The 24753-nt window shown below is 37.3% G+C and overlaps 2 protein-coding genes across 3 annotated transcripts; both read left to right on the forward strand.

Annotated features, from left to right (window-relative positions):
* Nucleotides 1-270: 270 nt before the first annotated feature.
* ZBTB43 (zinc finger and BTB domain containing 43) lies at nucleotides 271-4016 on the forward strand. The gene is made up of 2 exons (XM_088525416.1): nucleotides 271-392; nucleotides 2543-4016. The coding sequence occupies exon 2, from the start codon at nucleotides 2566-2568 to the stop codon at nucleotides 3955-3957; it is 1392 nt and encodes a 463-aa protein (XP_088381542.1). The 5' UTR covers nucleotides 271-392; nucleotides 2543-2565; the 3' UTR covers nucleotides 3958-4016.
* Nucleotides 4017-10701: 6685 nt separating this feature from the next.
* ZBTB34 (zinc finger and BTB domain containing 34) lies at nucleotides 10702-21940 on the forward strand. Of its 2 annotated transcripts, XM_088525420.1 has the most exons (3): nucleotides 12474-12577; nucleotides 13749-13874; nucleotides 18723-21940. In XM_088525420.1, exon 3 carries the CDS (start codon nucleotides 18745-18747, stop codon nucleotides 20236-20238), a length of 1494 nt encoding a protein of 497 aa, XP_088381546.1. In that variant the 5' UTR covers nucleotides 12474-12577; nucleotides 13749-13874; nucleotides 18723-18744; the 3' UTR covers nucleotides 20239-21940. The 2 variants fall into 2 exon arrangements, with proteins under 2 accessions (XP_088381547.1, XP_088381546.1); XM_088525421.1 differs by lacking the exons at nucleotides 12474-12577; nucleotides 13749-13874 and adding an exon at nucleotides 10702-10744.
* The last annotated feature ends 2813 nt before the right edge of the window (nucleotides 21941-24753 follow it).

The raw sequence follows: 24753 nt of genomic DNA on the forward strand, positions 1-24753 counted from the left end.
AAGGGAACTCCTTTCTAGTGAACTGCATACTGTTTCTAGGCATTTTTCTTTTTTACTTTAAAGGGGGTAAATGTGCCACTTTCAATCATGCAGCTTCATGTGGAGACTCTCAGACAGTGTTGAAAACACATATCAAACACTTCGTTCAAAGCTATCATACTTATTTCTAGCTTGTCTAATGTTTGAAGCAAGCTGTGAGGGCTGAAGGCCAGGACTCTTTAAGAAATAATGCTTTGGATGCAAAGGGCTTTCCTCTTTTCCAGAACTCTAGTCAAAGCACCTGACAGTAATGTTGCCCTAGGTTTGCAAATTTCAGGATGTTTCTTCAGCTGATGATTGTCCTGACAGGATGCGGCTACTCATCGCTGAATTATGTGAGGCAGTATTTGCAAGTAAGCTATCTTGTGTTACTGAGTATTAATTAATAAGCCACAGGGTTTTTGCCAGGCATCTCTGTCATTTCCAACACTAAAACCGTAACAGTTTATTGACATGTAAAAGCACATGTGACTGTGTACAGCATTATTGTACTTGGTTTCAAAATTCTTAGTCACTTGGCTGTTCCCCTCAGTGGGAGCATTATTCTGGACTTCCAGTCCTCGTACTGGAAACTAGTGTAAGATTGGAAGAAAGAAAAAAAAACTTATCAAAAAGGTACCATTTGTTTGCTGATATTATTTATATATCAAAATGGATTACATAAATGACTGATTATTATTCACAGTCTGTCTTCAGAGACCTGCACAAAAGAGAAGGATTGGCACCATTACTTCTAGTGAAAAGTAACAAAGACATTTTAAAGCATGATTCTCAGTTCTGTATGTGTGTTTACAAGGAATCCGGGCCTACATTTCTTGAAAGGTCTTTATGGTTTTCTGACTCTATGCTCTTTTCTGTGGAAACCCTATTCACTGGTGTCTGAGATGGCAATGAGTAATCTTTTGTCAGCTGTGCTCCATATGCTAATTACAGAAGAAAGACAAAGTAGCTCGTTTCTTGGAGAAGTCCTGAGGTTATGGGCTGGGAGGAGAAAGGTGTCAAGGACAAGAGTTAAAAGATCAGAAGAGTCAGGAAGGGATTATGTAATGATGAGCTTTTGGTTAAGCTTTGAGTGATTTACATAATGGCACATGTACAATCTGTATTTTGTATGCAAACATTGCTGTAGTCTTCTGCTTCTGCACTTAGCAGCCATGCATTGGTGCCAGATTCTGGCGTCTTAATGCACTGCACCAAAAACAGTTGAGAACAGTTCTCTATTGACAGTTATGTAACTGTAGAAAGTACTACAATTATCATGCACATTATTTGTAGCAAGAATTCTTATTTGCATAGAACTACATTGGTTTGAGTCCTGCAGCTGTTTGTAATACAGTTTGTATTTTTGCAAGATATTCAAAAAGGGCTTAATTCTTTTAGTGTGTGTGGTCTGCAGGTTTCTTAAATATTATCTCTGATATGCAGCCCTGTCAGATAAATATTTGACACTTTCTTACTTAAACAGACATTGACAGAGGAAAGCTGCTTGTTACTCCATGGTTTTCAGAGTTTTATTGTATTCAATTTAGACATTGCATAGTTGAAAAATTGTAAACATTTAACTTATTCAGGGAGCTAATGTTGGTCTTTTGTGCTTGCATTTAAATTAGTTATTTCTGATGTTAAAAATATGTAAATTTATCTTAAACTTCAATTCTAAGGCAGAAATTACCTAAGACTGCATCATCGTTGTAATAAGACATCTGGATCACGTGAGAATACAAATATTAAAATCTGAGCTGTTAGCTGAACTTCTAGCATCTAATTTTTTGAGGTTTGTTGCACATATACAGGGTACATAAGCAGAAAAAAAAAAACCCTACTGAAAAAAATCAGAATCAAAGGATTGGATTGTAGTATTGCAGCTGTAGAGAATGTTGCTTTTTCACCTTTCAGTTAATAAAATGATAGGGAAATGCCCCTAGTAGAGTTGTAAGCCTCATTCTCACTGGGAAGGTATGCTGCCTGAATCAGTATGTTGACATGTGAAAACTTTAAGATGGAACATTTCATAAGCAAACACTCAATTTTTATTGAAGGATTAATGAGATGATTTGGTTGGCAGTTGAAATACAAAATATTTCATACATTTTTATAAACTCTGGGATATCCTGTAGTTAACTGTAGTGCTAAAATTTATTTATTTTTGATATTGTCTCAAATTCATGCATAAGTAATCATTCTATCAGCTGGGTAAATCTGTTTATAACTTCTATTTTAGATGATGAGTGCTTGTGGATAGATGAAATGCAGCAAAACGTGTTGACGTAGAAATTTGTGGCATGGATATGACTTTCAAAAAGGAGAAAGATAAAATTGAAAAGGGAATGGAGTGGGTATTCAAAATAACCCAGTGACACAGGTTCCAGAATTTCTGGGTCAAATTCCATATAAACCTATTTCAATGCTGTTCCTTAAGGCGGGGGTAGAGGGAGGGATATAAGCAACTGGAAGGACCAAAATTTACTAAACAGAATTTCTGACTTTTCTTTTCCTCTTGCAGCACAACACTAGATTTGTAATGAAATGGAGTCTGGATCAAGCTCTTTTCGAGTGGAATTTCCAGATTTTTCTAGCACCATTTTGCAGAAGTTGAACCAACAGCGCCAACAAGGACAATTATGTGATGTGTCCATTGTAGTTCAGGGCCATCTCTTCAGAGCCCATAAAGCTGTCCTTGCAGCTAGTTCACCTTACTTCTGTGACCAGGTGCTCCTGAAAAACAGCAGGCGAATAGTCCTGCCTGATGTGATGAATCCAAGAGTATTTGAAAACATTCTTCTGTCCACCTATACAGGTCGGTTGGTTATGCCTGCTCCAGAAATTGTGAGTTATTTGACAGCAGCAAGTTTTCTTCAGATGTGGCATGTAGTAGATAAATGCACTGAAGTGCTAGAGGGGAACCCAACAGTTCTCTGTCAGAAGATGAACCATGGCAGTGATCATCAGTCCCCAAGTAGTAGTAGTTACAATGGCCTTGTTGAAACCTTTGAACTTGGCTCTGGAGGACAGACAGAATTCCACAAGGTGCAGGAGCTGAGGGATGGTGAAAATGAAGAAGAAAGTTCTAAAGATGAACTGTCATGTCAACTAACAGAACATGAGTACCTTCCCAGTAATTCTTCAACAGAACATGATAGACTCAGCACAGGAATGACAAGTCAGGATGGTGAAGAAGGGACTAGCGATAGTGCAGAGTATCAGTATACAAGACCGATGTATAGCAAACCCAGCATCATGTCTCACAAGCGGTGGATCCATGTGAAACCAGAAAGATTTGAACAGGACTGCGAGGGTGTTGATAATCCATATGATGAACACCAAGTTTCTGAATCCGTGAATGCCATTCAGGCAGAACATTCAATCCAGTCGTCAGGTGTGGAAGACTTTCATATAGGTGACAAGAAGATGGAGGCAGAATTTGATGAGCAGGCAGATGAAAGCAATTACGATGAGCAAGTTGACTTCTATGGCTCTTCTATGGAGGAATTTTCTGGTGAAAGGGCAGATGGAAATTTAAGTGCTCACAGACAGGATATTATGATAGCAGGCTATGGTGAAGGTATTGAAATGGCTACAGGAATTAAAGAAGAAACGTCCCTCACTGGTTTCTCACATGCTGATAAGCTGTATCCCTGTCAGTGCGGTAAAAGCTTTACACACAAGAGTCAACGAGATCGACATATGAGTATGCACCTTGGTCTTCGACCTTATGGCTGTGGTGTCTGTGGTAAGAAATTCAAAATGAAACACCATCTTGTTGGCCATATGAAAATTCATACAGGTATAAAACCGTATGAGTGTAATATCTGTGGCAAAAGATTTATGTGGCGGGACAGTTTTCACCGGCATGTAACTATTTGTACCAAATCATATCAAGCTTCTAAAGCTGAGCAGAGTACTACTGAGATGAATTAAAACATTAGTGCTTACATTTCTTTAGTAGTGTAAGCAAAATAAACTAATTATGCAAATAACGTCTGGTACTTGCTATTGTGAAATTTAAATTCTCAGAAAAACATTCTAGAGATTATGCTTGTTTGAGTAGACCAAACTATTTTTTATTTTTTTGCGGTATGTGTGAAGTAGAAATGATTAATCTGAAAGATGCTTGCCAAATGAGATCTGTAAAGCATTAGTGATATTGTTGATTGCCCTTGCAGGAGTATTCGGAAGCCCCATTGTCTTCCTAAGTCTTGTAAATTCACAGTGAAAACAAATTCTAAATTGATGCAAACTCTGCAAATATTTGTGTAAAGCAGGTATTCCAAGTATCCTCAATGGGGAAGAGAACAACAAGGATGACCACACCAGGTGATGTGGGCTACCTGTCCTAAAATTTGCATGATTCCTGATTTAATGGAGAAAAACATATATAATTTCACTTCAGTCTGGAAACTGCTAATGCTATTAACATGCTTTTAAGTAGTCTTTTGATGTGTAGCTTAATGAAAAGCTGTATTAAGGCTAGTTTGACATTTATTTGTCTTCTGTTTTTTTATCCATCTTTAGTAAAATATCTAGTTGTCTAATTTTGTGTTTATTTTTGTTTAAAGAGTCTGTAAGGCACTTAACTATAGTTGAGCACTATATAAACTTAAAACTATTTTGAATGTAATTTGTCTTTGCTCCTCTAGGGTCTAATGCTGTATGACTCTTGGTTTGACTCTCAATTTTGATTGCTATATCATGAGCGCTTTTAGAAGTGTGTGTAATTAGTATGTATTGTCAAAAAAAAAAAAAAAAGAGGGAGATGTAATATTTGGGTCTCATACAAAATACTGAAACCTTTTAACTGCAGTCTTAGGTTCAATTGTTTTTGACTTACTGCAGTAGCAAGTACCAAACTCTGTACATTTACAAAATGACTTTTTGGTACTAAGATTGTTTGAGAACCTCTATGTTTAGAGAAAAAAATAGTCATAGGTATTTATGCATTTAATTCTTTACTATTTGAACATTGAGCTATAATACAGATTCTTGGTACTGAACTACTGTGACTGGTTACAGGTGATCACAAGCAGCCAGAGTTGTTTGCCTGTTTGAATGAAACTGCTTGTTGAGAAAAAGTGGAAAGTGTTATATTTGGATCCACTAATGGTACTGAAGAACATGGTCACATCTCAAGTCTGGGTTTTTGCTGGGGAAGTGGCACCTGTGCTCTGTTTGGTTAAGGATCTATGTGCTGGTCTCTTAACTGGAGAAAGATGTGGGAGTGTTTATTACTTTGAGACCTGCTGCCAGCCCGCGGGTAGAGTGAAGGTGTCAGTTGTGAAGGAGACAATAGGATTTGAGGGTTGGAAGCTTAGTGCTTTCCTATGTGAGAGCAGTTAGCCCTTCTTTGTAGTTTCCTGAAACCTAGTGTAAAAAGGAAAGAGCCTTTAGAGCATAGTTTGACTATAATTCAAGTCAATGTAGTGTTGGTGGAAAACACCAATGCCGGTGTTTTGAAAACAAAACAAGCAAAAGAACAGTTAATGAGCATCAAAGGCCTTCTAAGCCTCTCTGGGCCCAATTTATATATTTGATACTGTAATCTGCAGAGTAACATACCTAAATTTAAAAAAAAAAAAAAAAGGAAAAGAAAAAAAAAAAACACCCTGTATATTGAAGCAAAACCACACAAATATGATTCTCATCTTGATGCTTTTTTGAACTCTCATTTGAAAATCATTGGAAGATACAAACAAACTGTGTTCTGAATGTGAATGTCTGGCACAAGCTGGGCCTTGTTACTCAGCTGTAGTTAAAATGCCAGAAAAATATACAGTAATTATAAACTTTGATTTTTTTTAGAGGCTCTTCACTCTTAATCTTTTGAAGCTTCAGATATTTTTTCATATGGAACTTTGTTTAAGCAGATATTCCCAAATATGATGAAACCATTGCTGGCAATGGGCATGAATGGTCTGCACCAAGGAGTTCCTATTTGAGCACTTGATTGAACTATATGAAATACTGTGGTGGCCATGTGTAATCCTTGCAATCAAGGTAACTAAACAGGGATTTGCTCACTGACACTGTAACCTGCTTAATGTATAGAAGCACTTTGTATAAAAAAAAAATCTTTATATGTATGTTTTTTAAACTTAAAAATTATATTCCCTTTATGGTTTGTTTCCACATTGCTAACACTGTCTTAATATTAAAATTTAAAATACTTGCCTGTTTACATGAGTGTAGAGGAAAGGGTTCTGTACTCACTGGCCCTATCTTTCCATTCTCCAAGGCCTTACCACGTACAGGATGTCACTTCTGCAAGTATCATTATTACATTTGAGGAAGGTATTCTCATACTCATTCCAAGAATGATCTCGTATCACAGAATGGTTGAGGTTGGAAGGGACCTCTAGAGATCATCTAGCCCAACGCCCTGCTCAAGCAGGGACACCTGGAGCACATTGTACAGGATTGCATCCAAGTGGGTTTGAAAGATCTCCAGAGGAGATTCCACAGCCTCAATGGGCAGCTTGCTCTAGAGCTCTGGCAGCCTCACAGTAAAGAATTTCTTCCTCTCATGGAGGAAGATATACATATATACACACACACACACATATATATATACACAAATAAAACCTTGTTTATCAGCCCATTTCAAATTGTGACACCAGTGTTATGTAAAAAAGGTTAAGGGTGCCACATCACGTTTAACCATAAAAAAGGCTGGTCAGAAATCCCAGACTGAGGACCATGGTCAAGTAAAAAGTTATTTTCATTAAAACTGGATCGTCCTATAGAGCTGCCAACAAAACCATCTCTTTTACCATCTTGGAATGATTTTTGTGAAGCATTTGAAAGTTAAACATTATCCGCATTTGCAGTTAGATTACACTGCAATAAAGCTTTAAGATAAAATGTACAGAGACACTTAAAAAAATCTTATACAGGTGTTCTTTTTAGTGATTTATCATAAATAGTAGCTTTCTCATATTGGGCTACTACTGTTTTACCAGTACTATAACATTGTATTGAAACACTAATGGTGTTGCTCTACTGTTTTTTGTTTGTTTGTTTTTTGTTGTTGTGTTGTTTTGTTTTTTTTTGATATATATATATTTTTTGGTAACACTTCCTGATGATAATCATATGAAACCAGGAAAATGTTATGATTGTTGTGATCTAATTGAGAGTATGATAATTTAAGGAAATTTGAGATTTATCTAACATCCTTTTTCATAAGCTGTTATTGCAGGCAAAATAGTCTCAAAGTATTTTTACAGAATTTAATTTATTGCCTGTCTAATCACCAATTCAGAGACTGAGAAAATGAAAACAAAGTACAACAAAACACTTGAGGAAACACTTTTTCTCCTCCTTCCCCAAGACTCTGTGTAAGTCAAACACATTTCTTTCCCCTTTTCTACTTTAGATTTTTTTTTTTTTGTCTGTTCATCAGTGGCAAAAGGGTGTCCCTTCCCACTCCTTGGTGCGGTGACAGTTGACAGTTTTGTTTTGTATGTGCACTGGTCTCTGCTGCTGCTTTGCGCTTTGGTGTTCCTGTCCCTGTGTGGCTTCTCCATGGTCAGCAGTCTTCAGGGTTGCACTTGCTCTGGAACAGGTACTCCAGGGTTCAGTCGCTCCTGAAGCGCATGGTTCGTGCAGGGGCCATAGGCCCTCAGAGGTTTGCCTCCTTCCAAGAGTGCATCTCCGTTCATGTCTCCCTCCACTTTTCCTTGCGTTGCCAACCATTTTTCCCCAGGGGCATCTCCTCCTTGCGTCTCCCTACATATCCCACTAGGATCTGCTGCTCCCTAACACATGCAGAAGCAGGGGGGTCATGGGCACTTCTAGTTGAAGTTTTGGCATGCAGTTGGTTGTTTATATAAGTTCGAGTCAGCTCTGAACCCAATCTTAAACTGCCCTCTGGCAGTTATGACCTGCTCCCACACGGGTCGTGCTTGCAGCCCCTTGCCACTGAAACTCTGCAATTTATGCCCAAGGGAGCTGGACTTAAACTAAGAAGAGGAAAAGCAGATGCAGCTTCTGTCAAACTCTAAAACATCGCTGATGAGGTGGACTAGCTCAAGATATAAGAAATTATTTCTTGTTTGTGCAAAGGAGGGAAGTGATCCATATATATATATGTATGTATATAATATAAATTCATGTGTGTATGGGTCGATTTCATTTATCTTCCCTTGCGTTTCTTCACCTGTAATGATACTGCTTGGGAACTTATTTGCATTTTTATAATTAACACCTCCCACTCTGTGAGTCAGATTGGATTTTCATTCCATTCTGTAGTTAAGGTGTTCATTACTGTGGAATCATAATTGCAATGCTGAGAAAATTTAAGTACTGGCAGGGTTAAGATCTCTCTGTAGGAGTTTATCTGACCCTTTTGATGGAGAAAGTTCCTATTCCATACACTACTACTTTTTTCTTTGTTTTTGTTTATGGTTGTCGGGGGGAGGTTGTTTGTGGGTTTTTCTTTTTTGTTTTAATAGCAGCTGCATGCAGCAGCTGTCTTTTATAGATGATCAGGTAGACTCTGGAAGATATTGTTGGTAGTTTTTGGTCTTAGCCCTTTTTTGTCCGAGGTGTTTCTGGCTTTAAGCAATTTTATCACGTATCAGAAGTAAGGAGTGAGGGGTGATCAAAGGCTGATACACAGCATGTCTTTATTGTAAAATCAATACTTGACATCCCCGTACTGTTGAGCCTGATAGAATGGAGACACATCAGATCTTGTAATCCCAACATGTTTGTGCTGGTGCCAGTAAGTTGACCTGTTTCTGATTCCTGAGAGCGTACAGCAGTATATTGAGTTTGTTGCTTTAACAAAATTAGAAGCTTTCTTACAACAACAAAGAGAAAGTTAGTGTTTTTGTCAGTTAAATGTTTAATTGCACAGCTAGAGTTCTTTAGCTACAACTGTAAACTGCCAGTGCCCTACGGGAAGATGCTGGAAAAGAAAGTGGTATGCTTTATAATGTGATTAAATTGTAAGTTCTGATTTTGCTTGAGGCCTGTGTCTGTCAATTGCTGCTCCTCTTTTGTTTTCCATGGGGTTCCATAATTTCTTCCAGAAATGTAACTGTTTATGCAAGTCAAGTGAATCTTACTTAATGAGCTCTAAGTTTTTATTCTAAACCAGTCATTTATAACAGTAAAATTGCATATCTTGATATTTTGTGAGATGTTATGCCTGTATTGAAGAGATTGGATAGTTTTGTCTATAAATATTGCTGTCCTAATTGTACAGCATGGTTTTAATTAATGTTACTGTTCAATATTTTCTTCTTATAGAAGAGTTCCATGCTCCTCTTTTGTATGACGTGTTTTAATAAATGTTATCTGTCAATTTTGTAAATGTTTTCTTAAGCTTGGATGAAAGGAATGCATGTCTAGTACTAGTATTTCATATTTCACTTTTGTCAAAAGGGTAAGTGCTCAAGCAAAACTTTAAATCCAAAAGTTGTTGATATATAACTTTATTAAATATCTAAAGAAAAAAATGCATCTAGTAATGCTTCTTTTTGAAATGTCATAAATGCCAACTTCACTTAAGAAAACACTTAACTAAAAATGGGTATTTAAAGCATGAAAAACTGATGAAAATGTAGAAATGGGTCTGTTTCTACAGTGTAGATAATTAGTCCTCATGTTTGCCCACATTTTTCCATCAGGCTTTAAGGTAACCAGTTTTCTCAGAATACTGATCTCATAGTTCTAGTAAAGTATGTCCAGGGTGGTATGAAATTCCCAAACACTCAACAATAGCAGAAACCGCATGTCCTAGAGGCCTACAGGCAATTTTATAGTATGTTTAATTATGTGCCAGTTTTTCCTTATCCATGCATGCAAGAAATTTAATAGATTTTTCACAATGTTAAAGGTTAACTTCCTTCATGATTTTATGACAAATTCCTTCTCTTCCCATCCAACTTCAGGTATTCTTACTGGAAAAAAAAAAATCCAGCCTCTACGTACTTAGTCCTCATAGACCTGTCATAGCGGACACTTACTCAACATCTGAATGCTTCCTATCAGAAAGTGAGTTTGCTTTCGCTCAAAACATACTGGGTGAATTCCTGGAAAAATCAGTATTTATATCTTCCACAGTCTTCCATGTTCAGCAACTTTAAACAGAATGTGATGCAAGAGGATTCCTTTATTGCTGCTTCAGATTTACATTTAATGAGTGAACACAGTTATTTGATTCCCAGATGTCAGCAGATGAATGCTGCCTCCATGTCTATGCTATTGAATTGTCTGGTCTTTACGCTGCAGCCTGAAGAGGTTCAACGGCGCCGCTGCTCTGCTGCAGGGCAGCTCCACGCCGTTTTGCAGCTGACCTTCCCTGTGCTTCAGAAGGCCAGAGAGAAGCATCGTCGCGGCCAGCGCCGTGTCCAGCAGGGCGGCGGTACCTCCGTGCGGCCCTGCCCGCGCGCCCCACGGCCGCGCCTTCAGCGGCGGCGCGCGGCGGGCCCTGCGCAGGCGGACGCGGTGCCGGGAGCGCCGCTCCCCGTCGCGGAGCTGCGCGGCCTCGCCGGGCCGGTGCGGCGGCAACGGCACGCGCGGCCATCCACGGCCACCGTACGTCACCGGGAGGCGGAAGCGCGACTCTCCTAATCACTTCCGGGTGCGCGTGGCTGTGGGAGCGGGCGGGAAGCGGCGGAGGGAGCGAGCGAGAGCCGGGCCGGGAACGGGACAGGGCAGAACAGGACGGGACCCGCCATGTGAGAGGCTCCGACAGGTCCAGGTGAGCGGCGGGCGACGGCCCGGGCTGAGGCGGCCGGCCGGAGGCCGCTCCCGCGGGGGTCCCGGCGCCTGCACAGGCCCTGTGGGGCGGCGGAGGAGGCGCCGGGGCCCGGCGGCGCCGCCGGGCACAGCCGGTCCGGGCCGCCCCGCTCGCTTCGCTCCCGCGGGGGCCGGCGGCGCTGCGGGGTGCCGGTCAGGCGGACAGCCGCGCGCCTCGGTGCCTCGCTAACCCGAGGCGGCTGGTGCGGCGCGGCCGGACCGGCCGAGGCACTTGGGAGCGGCGGCCGAGGCGGCCGAGCCGGTGCGGTCGGCAGCTGCCGCTGGCCGAGCGCACGGGTGCAGCGCGGCCGCTATCCCGTGCTGCGAGCGCCCTGCAGAACCGGCAGGTCTGCCTAGAAGGGAGCCAGAACCGGGCCTGTGTGCGCAGGTGTGGGAGGCCCAGGGTGCTCGATGAAAACAGTTGCAGGGCATCAGAACAAAAACGGTGTTTTGACACTTGTGGCAAAGTGGTTTTTCTCTGCTCCCGGATAAAGGGACAAGTTGGCACGAGCTTGTGCTTTAAAGACAGCTACAGGACGTCCACTCTATTGAAAGTAATGGAATGCAAGACTGGGAAAATGCTTATGAGAGAAAATGGTAGGGAATGTTCTTTTCAGACACATTTTGTTCTGTTTACACCTACTACAAATATGCTTGTTACAAATATCTAGACAATACAGTTATTGTTAAAAAATAACAAAAAAAGATTTAATTAGGACTAATATTAAACAGAAAAAGAAGATAGGTAATACTAATCAAGTACTTCCTTGTGAATAAATACTTCTTATTGTCATAACAACGTATAAAATCTCGTCCTTCCCCAACTTGAACAGTGAATTTCTCAAAGTTATTGGAAGTTTAGAAAATATTGGCTATGACCATGGAAGGGTAAATAAATGGGTTATTCTAATGCATGCATGTTATGACATCTGTGCACAAAATAAAAGCTTGTGTTGAGTACTTGTAAGATATTGCTGATTTAAATTGTGTATGTATCATAAACCTGCTTGGAAGTGTTATTTGTCTGACACTTAATAGTTCTTCTGATCTAGGCTGCCTGTACTTTGTCTTCTAGTAACCTGTTTTTTCCTCAGAAATAGGTCCATATGTTTTATAGTGTCTTGACTTCTAGAGCCAAGATGAGTTACTTTCTGTAGCCAAGTCTAATTACTAGATGATCTTTTATTTATGGATCAGTAGTTATTTGTTCTTATAATTTTATGTTGGTAAGCCATCATGAGGACAATTCAGGAATAAAGGAGGAAAGTGGTCCTTGCGACTTCCCTTTCTAGATTCCATTCCTTGGAGTTGTTTGCTCAGATGAAAGTTGTTGGTGTTTTTTTTTAATATATAAAATGTTGAATAGAAAGTCTAATAATTGCCCTGCTGAGTTTTGCTGATCAAAAATAGCATCAGAGTGCTAACAGTACTAGCATGTGTGTGCATGTATGTATAAAGCACTGTGTATATGCTTATGCAGTTGGGTGTTAAAAACGTCCAGTCCTAAAAGGAGTCTTTGCAGGATGGCAAAAGTAACAATTTTCCCCTTTCTCTGTCAGCTGTTTTTATTACTTCTCTGAAGTGCTTCCTAGCAGCATATTCATCTTTTTGTGGATGTGTTTGTGTGAAAATGAATCTGCTTCAAATTCTGTCAGACAGCAGTTATTTAATAATTAATTAATAGGTTTTTTTTTTTTTTTTTGCCAATACAAGTATGAGTTTAATGTTTTGCTTACCCATAAAATGATGGGATTATGTTCTGGAACATTTGAGCATGGCACTGATTTCCCGTGATGTGGGTTTTGCTCTTGATTTTGTATTTTGTTGTTTAATATTTTTGAGCAGAGTGTTGGATCTCTGGTTACAGAAGAGGAATAATGGCTTTTACCTTTTAGAACGCTTTTACTGCAGTGTCTTAATACTGGCTGAAGAAGAGTGTTCTTGAAAAGTCACCACAGTTATAAGAAACTGTATATTGTGGTCCAAAATAATATTGATGCAGACTTATTTCCATTTTCAGATGTATTCACTGTTTATTACACAACTTATTACATAATTCCCCATTTTAGGTGTCCAAAGTGATTGTATTTACATTATATATTTTATAAATATAGCATAATACCTATTGTATTTTATTATAATGTGGTAAATAGTATATAAATATTTCAGGAAGCAGATATTTTTAAGCTTGGATCAAAGTGTCCTGGAATTTAGTGCACCTTGTGAATTAAGTTTGCATAGCGATTCGTGAATGGTTAGCATTTGGATGAAAGAGGACTTGAGATTAAGATTTCTTAAAGGCGGTGCCACCTGCTTCCGTAGCCCTCTATTTTTGTGTGAAATTATCTTTTCCATAATTTCTGCATTACAGTGTCTTTAGCCTATTACAAAAGCATCTTAGTTTCTGCATGTTTTTTGGGGAGGATTTTCTTTTGAGGGGGTGGAATCAAGAGTGTTGTAGATTGCCTAAAACAATAGGAAGCTTAACAAAAGTATACAAAAGTATAGCTAGAAAGTTTACATAAATGGGGGATTGTATTAACTGTTTTTAATTATACCTGCAGGATCTTTTTTATCTGTTGGTGGCAAATTCAACAAGTAAGCAACTTCAATGAACTGAAAAGGTTTATGACATCACTTTAGTTGTAAAAGATGCCATAGCTGAAGTGAGTTTTATGCCACTGGAGATGCTGCAAAGAAAATGAAACTCTATGCCACAACAGAAACGTGCAGAATTTTCTGCTGTGCTGTTGCATATTTCAGGACCTGTGTTTCGATTTGTTAACTTTTGATCTGAGTCGCTAAGAGTGACTTATATATTCTGAGAAATCAAAATTCCTTATTTACATACAGTGAAATCCCTTTCTGTACTCTTCAATATGTCTAAGTTTAAATAAATTTGAGTAAGTTTCAAACCGAAGAACAAAATCGATCCAAGAAAAGATTGTTGTTTGATTATTTTTTAGGGTTAATAATACTTCTAGAATTCAACTTTGTGAATTTCTTAAAACCCAGAGGGGATCCAGAGTGCCCAAAACATAAATAAGAGTGATAAAGAATGATCATGCTTGAACTCCTGGATACTTGGGAAAGTAAGTCCATACTTTTTTTTTTTTAATGGTATATTAAACCTTTGAAAGAAAAGTGAGTGTTGCATGTGTCTATCATATTACTGCCTCTGTACCATAAATGTTCCACAGGGTTTTTGAGGCATTTGGCACAGTATGGTTTCTTTAAACTGTTCTTCAGGCCTTGTCTTTTCTCGCAAAAATCTCGCTTTTAGTTGTCATGTGCTCATGAATGATGGCTATTACATAACCTCTGGATAACAATTTCAAAAAAGAGTGAGGATTTCAACAGTTATTTCTGCATACTGTAGTGCTATGATTTATGTGATGTATGTTAAACAGCTTTTAATGTTCATTCTATATAGTGCAATCAAAGCTTGAAAAATCTGGTTGGTGCACAAAGGCTTATTTTAGACATTCCTTCCTAAGCTCTAAGTGTTCTCTCAACTATCAGGGGAAGCACCTATAATCATCCTTTCTGTTGCCCAAGGTTGTTTTATGTGTGTAGGTATGCATATATAAATATCTATATATACATAGATAATATAGAGTGTAAATTGGATGGAGAAGTGTATCATTATGTATATTTTCAGTCACCGGGAGGCTGTTTTTGGCAGCATGTTATATTGACCTCAATAGCCCATATATATGAGCCAAAAGCAGACAATACTCTATTTGTACCATTTATTGTGCAAATCCCTTTAGTGCAATATTTTTTTAAATCCATAAAAGCAATACTGTCATTATCTCATTTGAGATTAATAAATTAGTTTCATCTTTTCTAAAGACTGGAGAGTTCTCAAGAAAATAATGGCTTAAATTTAGGAAGAATTGATGCAAAAATTGATACTTCATATTTACATAGTACTGCTTTTATGATATTTATTATAAGTATGTGTTTTTTTTAATGACTTCTATGTTACTTACTTATTATCTTCTTAAAACTTTCTTATGAATGTCTGGGTAACTGTGAAGAGGAATGTCAGAGCATACTGTGGATATGACCAAAGTCAGTTTGCCTTGCGGAGTGCCTTTCTGTTTCAAATGACTTGTCTCTCCCCAGGACAGTTCAGTTAGAAGTTTCCACTTGGAGCAAGCTGTTAAAAAAAAAAATCATGAAAGGTTCCATTTTAGCCTTTTCAAACTCTAATAATCTTAGAGATTATTTCAAGAATAAATCTCTTTGTCTTAAAAGAGCTACCAGCTTGCCAGGGTTGGTAATTAATTATTATTATGGTATGGTACCCTCCTGAAAAATATTTTGGTTAGTTCTGCTGTAATTGGTTTATACTGTTATCAATTTCACTGTGTAGACAAATAAAATGATACCTTTTAGTCTATGGTAATATAATCTGAAAATGAACATGATTTCCTAGATAGTGTTATTGAGGATTCTTATGAATAAAGATCATCATTATTTTCTAAGCATTGTCCATCAATAAAACATTGCATTACATTCAGCGGTGACTGCCTCTCTGACAAGATGTGTAATGCAGAGATTTTTGCATGGGTCTTGCCTGTCTAAATCCATGTGAGAAAGTTGGGGTACCCTGGTACTAACCCAGCAATATAGTTGCAGGCTCAGTGCAGTTCTTGCTAGTCCTGCCTACTCATTAAGTTTGTATTCACTGGCAACCTCATCAGGACCTCTTCCATGAGAGATATTTAAGCTTGAGAGCTTGACTGGCTGAAAGCAGTGGAGGGATTCTCTTCTGTCAAGCACTGTTGCTTTTTAATTTTTTTTAAAAATTTATTTATTTGTTTGTTTTACTTAACACTTTCTTCAAATGTTTTCAAAATCACAAGAAGCAGGAAGTGTTTCGGAAGGAAGAAACTGAGGTGGAAAAGTTGCAACGATTGCATTGCTGTACCTTGTTCACTTCCACTTTTTAAGAACGTATGTGTATAGAGGCTCATTGTGTGCTGCTTTTGTCACTGTTTTGTATACTTGCTCTGTTTTCTGTTACTTTCAGTGTGGTGTGCTTTCCCCGATCTGAGTTTGTTTTTTGCTGCTTGTCCACTACACGGACACATCGGGCTTATTGATCTTCAATTCCATAATCCTCTCTGCTCACTATCAGGATCCATGCGCCGCTTGCTCAAATGAAGATGTTAATGGCAAACTTTTCCTTTTCTCAAGAGACAACCTCCAAGAACAATGATGTAGATTTGCTTATGTAAAGAAGACTAGAATTTCTAACTGTGTCATGCAAGGATTGTTAAGGATTCCTCTTCTATCTATGACCTCTTCTTCTTGACACCTATGCTTTCTCTGGCATGTGTTCGCAGTTCGTTTGTCATCCATATTCTAGGAATCTAGCACATTTGCAAGTGCTAAGATACCTTAATCAAAAGAAAGTAATTGCTCTGTCCCAAGAAAGGTGTAAAGTGGCATAAGTGATGTTGATCCATGTCATTTCAGGTCCAAAAGGTCTTCCTCAGTGTAACAGAGAGAAGTTCAGTCAAGGATATCCTGCTGATGATGCTGTAAACATTGCATAAGCCCCATACATTAAAGACAGTGACCTATGTTGGGTTAATTAGGAAGCCTACTGCCCTGTAAAAAGGAAAAGGATGTTGCTAAATACATATTCTAACTGCTGAGCCTTCAGTTTTCCCAATAGAGTGGACACATCCAATAAGGCCTTGAAGAGTGTGCTCAGAATAACAAAGTTATTCTGTCCATTTATTGACTATATTAGTGTTCATTTGGTTTTTGTTCCTTGCTTTGGTGTTTTTTTTCTGATCTACTTCTCACTTCTTCAAGTAGCTTTGCTTTCTGAATGAAAGAACTACCTTACCAAAGCTTTCTTTGCAAAGCTGTGATCGTATCACTTCTGATAACCTTCTTGTAGTCCTTACTTCCCTCATTGGTGTAAGAGCAAGTGAAATATCTTCTTCCCTGCTTTTAAATAACAATTGCAAAAACTCAAATGAAAGCCTAGTTTACTTGTTCTGTTGTACTGTGTGACACAGTGGTAGTTTACAAAACATGGTTAACAATTCTGATAATCTGATTGAGGATGCAGTGTGGGAGTTTCTGACGGTTTTCGCACTTGACTAACATTATGTCTTGATTTAGGAAGCTGGCTGTCTTATTTTACAGCTAAATAGAGGCTCTGTTTTTGAAGATAATGGATAGTAATTTTAGGTCCAAGTCAGCTGATGTATCTTGAATTCTTCCTTGTAGACTTCTTATCATATTCCTGGTTGTTGATGATGTTTTAGCGGAGTTCTTGAATTTTCATAGTTTGTTGATTTAAATTGTGTGTGTCCTATGTAAGAAAAGACACAGATGGGGGTAAAAAAAAAAAATCCTGTAGTAAGTTTTGATACACTGGACATGCTTCTTGTATCCAAAGTCAGCAGATGATGAGACCTGTTTGCTCAACTAGAAAAACAGATATGGTTGTTACATAATATGATTAGATTTCTGTCTTAATATTGGAAGAATAGTAATAAAAGACTGAAAATTCTTGGGCAGATGATTAGGAGTACAGTCCTGGAAGTAAGGTGTTGCCTGCTGAAGAGCAGTGTGCATTTGGCTTATGTGATAATACTTTATGAAAAAATTGCTGAAGTGCTTTTCTTTAGAAAGCCTCTTGAAACCACAGTTCCCAGTGTATGAGGAAAGTTTGGGAACTTACAGATTTGGTGTTGGTTTAGATTTTAAATAGCAAATCTTTGTAGCTAGGAAGTTAGTGCAGTGTCAGAAAGATCTATAATAAGTTTCAGAAGAATATGCAATAAGACTTGGATTGCTCAGATCATAGTTTATTTTAAAAGGGGAGGGGGCAACAAATATGGAACAATTAGGTACCGAATGCTGCAAAATTGTAAACCTGCAAATATATATGTAATGGAACCATAAAAAGAAACAAAAAATGGTAAGATCCTAGGTAGTTCCCATTCTTTTTCTTCAAATACTGCTGCACATAATGACACCAATTCTGTAGTGTCTGGAAACTTGTAGCACCCTGGGTAAGCAGTGTGGACTGGGTGAAATGTCGTCTTCAATTTAAATTTCCTTGTTCTGTGATGGCAGTATTGATTGTGTGTGTGTGTGTGTGTGTGTGTGTATGTATGTATGTATAAGTTGTTTGGGTTATTTTCTAAGGAAGTAATTTTTGTCTAGACCAGAAGTGTCATTGATACAGTACATTCAATTCCTTTGAAATAAATTTGACCTCTATAGATCTATGGAATACTTTTTAAAATATTTGTGACTGAAAATATATTTGCTATAGGATGTTACTTATTACTGACAAACAAATTTCATAATGAAATATATGTTTGCATGCTGAAGTCCTAAAGCAAACAAACCAAATACTATAAATACATACAGTAAGCAGTGAATGAATCTTGGGCTTTCCTTTAATAGGTTTCTCAGACTTAATGAAATACCTTCCAGAAGTCATTCTTAGGTAATTTAACAATGTAGTTTCCTGTGATTAGCAATATAGTCTCTTAAAGATCCAGTAGCAATTCTGAAGATTTTGACCTGCTTAGCAACTTTATTAATCTTCAGGGATGGTGGGAATATTGTTCTGCAGCTTTTACCAAGGAGTAAAAGTAGAAAGTTTCTTTTTGGTTAGACCTAGAAACACCCAGGGAGCCTGTGATATATCATGAGTAATTGAATTGCAAAGATTGCAGAGGTGTAATTTCAATGATAGAAGTGTGAAAAACTGAGATCCTATTCTTTGTATTATATGAAATATTTATACAAACTGTTCTATTTTAACAATTTATATAGTTCATTGTGACTATTTAACTTCACCATGTGTAAGCATTGATTTTTAAATTTAAATTTGTGTATCCGTCCTCAGTAGTAAAACCTCCTTTTTTTTTTTTTTTTTTTTTTCCTTTCAGATTACACCTTACATCAGTAGAAATGGACAGCAGCAGTTTCATTCAGTTTGATGTGCCTGAGTACAGCAACACTGTTCTGAGCCAATTAAATGAACTCCGCTTGCAAGGAAAGCTATGTGACATAATTGTGCATATTCAGGGTCAGCCATTTCGAGCCCATAAAGCAGTTCTAGCTGCCAGTTCTCCATATTTCCGTGACCATTCAGCATTAAGTACCATGAGTGGCTTATCAATATCAGTTATTAAAAATCCCAACGTTTTTGAACAGTTGCTTTCATTTTGTTACACTGGAAGGATGTCCTTGCAGCTAAAGGATGTTGTCAGTTTTCTAACTGCAGCTAGCTTTCTACAAATGCAGTGTGTCATTGATAAATGCACACAAATACTGGAGAGTATTCATTCAAAGATCAGTGTTGGTGATGTTGACTCTGTCACTGTTGGTGCTGAAGAAAATTCAGAAAATCGCAACGGAGTTAAAGACAGCAGCTATTTTGCCAGTCCTATTGAGATATCTCCCCCCTATTGCTCTCAGGTGCGACAGTCAACAGCAGGCAGTGATCTTAGGATGGAAACTACTCCAGGCAAAACTCTACGCAGTCGTCTGCAAGAAGAAGGGCATTCGGATCGAGGAAGCAGTGGGAGTATGTCTGAGTATGAGATTCAGATTGAAGGTGATCATGAGCAAGGAGACCTAATAGTAAGGGAAAGTCAAATTGCAGAGGTGAAGGTTAAAATGGAAAAGGCTGACAGACCAAGCTGCTCCGATAGCTCTTCCCTTGGTGATGATGGATATCATACTGAAATGGTGGATGGAGAGCAAGTGGTGGCAGTCAATGTTGGTTCCTATGGGTCTGTGTTACAACACGTTTATTCATTTACCCATGCCTCATCACAGGCTACAGGTGAAGCCTTTGGAAGCCTAAGCAATTCAAGTCCTTCAAGGTCTATGCTGAGCTGTTTCAGAGGGGGGCGTGCACGCCAAAAACGGGTGTCCAGTGGTCACTTGCATAGTGATGTTCAGAGCCTGGTGCAAGGGACTGACAGTGAAACCATGGTGAGTAACCCAGGATATGAAAATAGTCCACGGGAAAGAAATGCAAGAGGTCATTGGTATCCATATAATGAGAGGCTGATTTGTATCTACTGTGGAAAGTCTTTCAACCAGAAAGGGAGCCTTGATCGACACATGAGATTGCACATGGGAATAACTCCTTTTGTGTGCAAGTTTTGTGGGAAGAAATATACCCGTAAGGACCAACTTGAGTATCATATTCGTGGTCACACAGATGACAAGCCCTTTCGCTGTGAGATCTGCGGAAAATGTTTTCCTTTTCAGGGTACTCTAAACCAGCATTTGCGAAAGAATCACCCTGGGGTAACAGAAGTACGAAACCGGGTAGAGTCTCCAGACAGAACAGAGGCATTTGTAGAACAGAAAGGAGATAATGATGTTTCAGTTTCTGAAGCTATGGATTCTAGTATGGAAATTCATTCACTGTCTAACACATCTGATTAAAATCCTACATTCTAAATGCAACCCAAACAAGCACATTAATGATACATTTTTAATTTTTTTTATTCTTTCAGTAATCTTCAGTACAAGTATAACAGCCTGGAGAAGACTACATAAATGTTCGTTGTTTGTGAAGGAGGCTGTTTTTGTTTTCCATTTTGCTTGTGAAGATGCTCAAAATATATAAGACAGTGTACTGGGGAAAGGATAGGAAAAGTCTGCTAAAGTGTCCCTATTGCTTGACCTGCCAAGACGCAGCAGAGAAAAATATTAAAATAAGATGGCAGCTCTGCTGGATATACCGAGAAGCTTTAGTCTCCCTTTATTTGCTAAATCCTGTTGCTGGTAATGAGGATTATGCAGGTAGTTAGTCTGTTTATATATATAAAATTGCTTTATATATATAAAATGCTTTCACTTTTCCTATTCAGGTTGAGGTGAATGTAAAAGTATGTCAAGGTTTATACTGTGTACCGGTTTTTCAAATGCTGGGTCTTCTCCCTGCCTAGGAATTAGGACTCTGGACTTTGGGAAGATGTTTTTGGTTTTTAGAACAATGTTTGGTTTTTATTTTACTAAACTATTACTTTGTGTGCAAAAGTGAGCAAAGTAAATTACATTGTTTTAATAGCTTTGCTTTATAACATATGTAAACCAAATGCCATAAATCTATTAAGTTATGGTTAAATTGTTTGGGTTTTTGTTAGTTGTCTAGAACACAAACTGGACAACCTGTGGTGCTGACCTTTTTTATATATAGAGATAGATATAGATCTATATATATATTAAAAAAAAAAAAACAAAAAAACTATTAGCAAACCCAAAAGTAGCATTGTGGTTTTAATGTGTTTTTACTGGCCTCAGAATCTACCTTTATTTTGTACTGTAGAAACATACCAGGTAACTGAATTTAACTTCATCATTCTCTGTGGTTGGCTAATACCAACCTGAAAGGGATGGTGTAGTTTAAACTACAGTACTTCCAAGCAGTGTTGTAATGGGTCTCTTCACAGAGAACTATTTTCAGGTGCACGTTGACTTCCTGCTTACAGCTCCAAGTGATATGTTAGCACTTGGAATTTGTACTTTTTTGTATAAAAAACAAATACTCTATGGGAATTGTGAGCAATATGTCTGTTAATTTCATGTGTTAGTATTACAAAGAGTTGCTATGGCTTCCCCATTATTTCAGTGGTTGCTTTCTGCGTAAAGAAATCACCAATAACTTTAGAAGTACTCTAAATCTTTTTGTTTCACTTTTTTCTTTTTCTTTTTTTTTTTTTTTTTTAACATGGTGCTAACTTCATCATTTAGGTCAGTATAATATATAAAATGTGAAACCTAATGGTAACAGTGAAACAAAAGAAAAAAACAATAACTTAAGAGACCTCAAAAGCAAGAGCTGGCAAACACTACTGTGTGAAATTCTACCTGATGAGCAGAATTTGATTAATCACATATTCTTTAAAATACAGAGGAATTATGCTTTATATAATTGATCCTTGTGTTTGTTTATCGAATATTAAAAATACATATTTGAATATGTTGTTTAACTCCTGAAATTTGGAAAGTAAAAGTTCATTCCTAAGTTACATGAAAGCAGAAAGGTAGGTTTGCTATCTTGTAATGCTTTTTGGGCTCCTGTAGCTCAAATTGCTCTATGTAGATTTAAAAACAGTTTTCAGGCCCTTTGCCCATGAAATTGGGGCATATTTTGTGCAGTTGCTTTTTAAAATACACTAGTTCTTTATATTGTGACAGTCCACAACAAGGATTAATCTTACTAAATAAAGATTTAGGGTATAAACCCAACTTGCTCCATAGGAGCAGTTTCAGTTAAACTGAGTACCTAATTTGCCTTTTCGTCCTAAAACTGCCTAAATTAGGGGGTGGTGGGTGGGAAGGGTGTTTTCTTCTTGAAGTAACAATAAATTTTTTGTTTTCAATAAGGGATATTATATGTCTGTCTAGGGGAAATAGGATGTCTATATGTTTACCCTCTTAAACACATGCTGGTGTTTCTGATACTGTTTTTTTTTGTTGTTTGTTTTTGTTTGTTTTTCTGTGTTTTTTGTTTTTCTTTCTTATATGTTTTTAAAATAATTAAATGCAAAAAATGTATTTTAAAAAATTAAGATTGAGATATGCAAAATCCAAGAAATTCAGTAATTCTTAAACCCTCATCTTGTGCTGTGATGCCTTTGGTGTGACTATTTTCACGGTAGTGTAAGCTGAGGATAGCAGGATATAGGCTACTAATAATGTATTTCTTTAAATTTTGTGTGTCACAATCTTAAAGTTATTTAAATCGAGTTCTTTGTATTTGTAAAGTTGTTATAACTGGTTTGAGTTTACCAAAGAGTGACTTATCCAAAATTGTCTCTGACAAAAATAAATAAAAACAAACAAACAAAAACACACACCACTTTGATTGTACAGGTTCAGGTTTCAAATTTTGTAACAGGACTGTTAAGGGGCAGGAAATTATCACTTTTTCTACAATATCATGATCCAACAGTGTGCAAGTTCTGCTTGCTCCTATTCATTTTTATATGCCATTTACCTTTTCCACTGCTAGCAGTGTTAAGAATAATCAAGCCATAACACAGTACTGTAAAGTTAGACAGTGCTTCAAAGGATGCATACATAAAACATCATTGAGCATTATATTTACACTTACAAAGTGTGTGACTCTGGTAGAAAACGAACTTCAAACCTGGCAACAGGAGTTAAATTGTGCCTTGTCACATAATGGTATGCCAGGATTAACATTGCCATGAAACATGAAACATTATCTAATTGAAGTTCATTTCACTAGTCCACCAAGACAAAGTATGCTGTGTTATTATTAACCAATTATGGAAGTACTGTACAGCATCTTGTTTCTGTACAGTTTTAGGTTAGCACAGAGCTGTTATACATTTCATTTACAATAAATGCAGAAGTCAAAAATATGAAGAAATGTTTGACAACAAAATAAGTCATGAAATCATATAGGCTTGTTCATAATTGAGTCTCTTCTTAATCTACCTTTTTAATTATAGACAAATGTGAAAACAGTGACAGTGTCCTTTCCTCTAGATGTTTAACCCATCACAAACTGTGAAAATAAAGGATTTTATATCTTTGCTAATATTTGTGGTTACAAACAGTTTTCTTAATCAGTTATCTTCCATATAATTTCTATTAAATTTGTAAATACATTTAGTAAATAGCTATGTAAATATTTAGAGTATATTAGAAGTTCAGTTTGGTCAATACAGCCTCAAGATTGGCTCTGCGTTTTAGTGTGAATTCTTTCAATTGCGTATAAAGGATACTGTCAATTCACTGTTCAGCAGAATATACTGTAGGCCAAAATAGGTAACTCTTAATGCATTCTTCCCAAGCATGAATTCATGCTTATGCTGCAGCCTTTGGTTGACTTTGAGACAAAACAATGAGGCCTCTTAATATGTTTAGACTGAAATTTGGGAAGGAACAACAAGGACATCAAGGGCTGGGAAAAGATTGTATGAGCTTTATCTACAAAAATATATATCTTAATTGATTTTCTTTTTGTATTAGTTTACTGTGATTCTTTTATTGTCATTTTTCTAAATGATTTTCACATAAAACCATTGAAAGGGACTCAAATATGCAACACCTAATCTATTTTGCAAGGGAATTTTACCCTTGAATGGTGCTTTTAGGCTGGTCAGGGTTATTTATTAAATTTTATATTTGAAAGTATTTGGGGAATTGTGTAAATTCTTTATATGAAACTGTTTAGTTCATGAATTGTAAATTTCATAATACTCAGTGACTGAATCAAAATTTTAGTGAAGTCATTCAAAATGTTCAAATTGTATGAACCTTGTGCATTTTACATGTCTTTAAGCAAGTGCCAGAATAATTGTATTTAATATTGTAGTTTCAATATTACTTGCACATCCCTGTAAGCATTAAGTTAGTTATGCAGGTTTACATTTTAAAAAATGGTCAACAAATAAGCTTGGGACATGTGTTCCTGTTTTTCTTCAGGGGATGTGAAGCTAAGTGTCAATAACCGAGCAGGTTTGCTTGTAGTTTATATAAGTAATTCCTGCTATGGTAGATTAAATAAACTGCTGTTTTTCCAATTTACATATGCTATGAATTCAACCTTTGAACTTGCATTGCAAGTCTTTGGTTGTATATCTGATTAGAAATAGAAATCATGCACAATTTTAGAACTGTTTTGTTTCTGACTGAGAAATGGTATTTTAAAATGATTTTTGTATGGTTGTTTTTCATGATAAATATTTGAACAGTTTGAATGACTTGACTTGGTGTCATTACCTTGCAATATGAACTGGTAACCTCACAACTCCACACTTCATCACCATGTGAAGTAAATGAAGCTAGCTAAGCTGATGCTGTAACAATTAATAACTTGCCATTAAGGATTATTTTATAGCATGAATTTTAAAATATTTATTCAAATGATATTTTACTCTTATATTCAATTTGTTTTTAGATTTGTGACATGAATATTTC

Source organism: Tinamus guttatus, unplaced genomic scaffold (genome assembly GCF_059628265.1).
Source record: "Tinamus guttatus ecotype Peru unplaced genomic scaffold, ASM5962826v1 Tinamus_guttatus_pri_ptg000226l, whole genome shotgun sequence".
NCBI lineage: Eukaryota > Metazoa > Chordata > Aves > Tinamiformes > Tinamidae > Tinamus > Tinamus guttatus.

What these genes read in the sequence shown, in the direction of transcription:
- ZBTB34 (XM_088525421.1), top strand. Translation starts at nt 18,745, where the DNA reads ATGGACAGCAGCAGTTTCATTCAGTTTGATGTGCCTGAGTACAGCAAC.
- ZBTB43 (XM_088525416.1), top strand. Translation starts at nt 2,566, where the DNA reads ATGGAGTCTGGATCAAGCTCTTTTCGAGTGGAATTTCCAGATTTTTCT.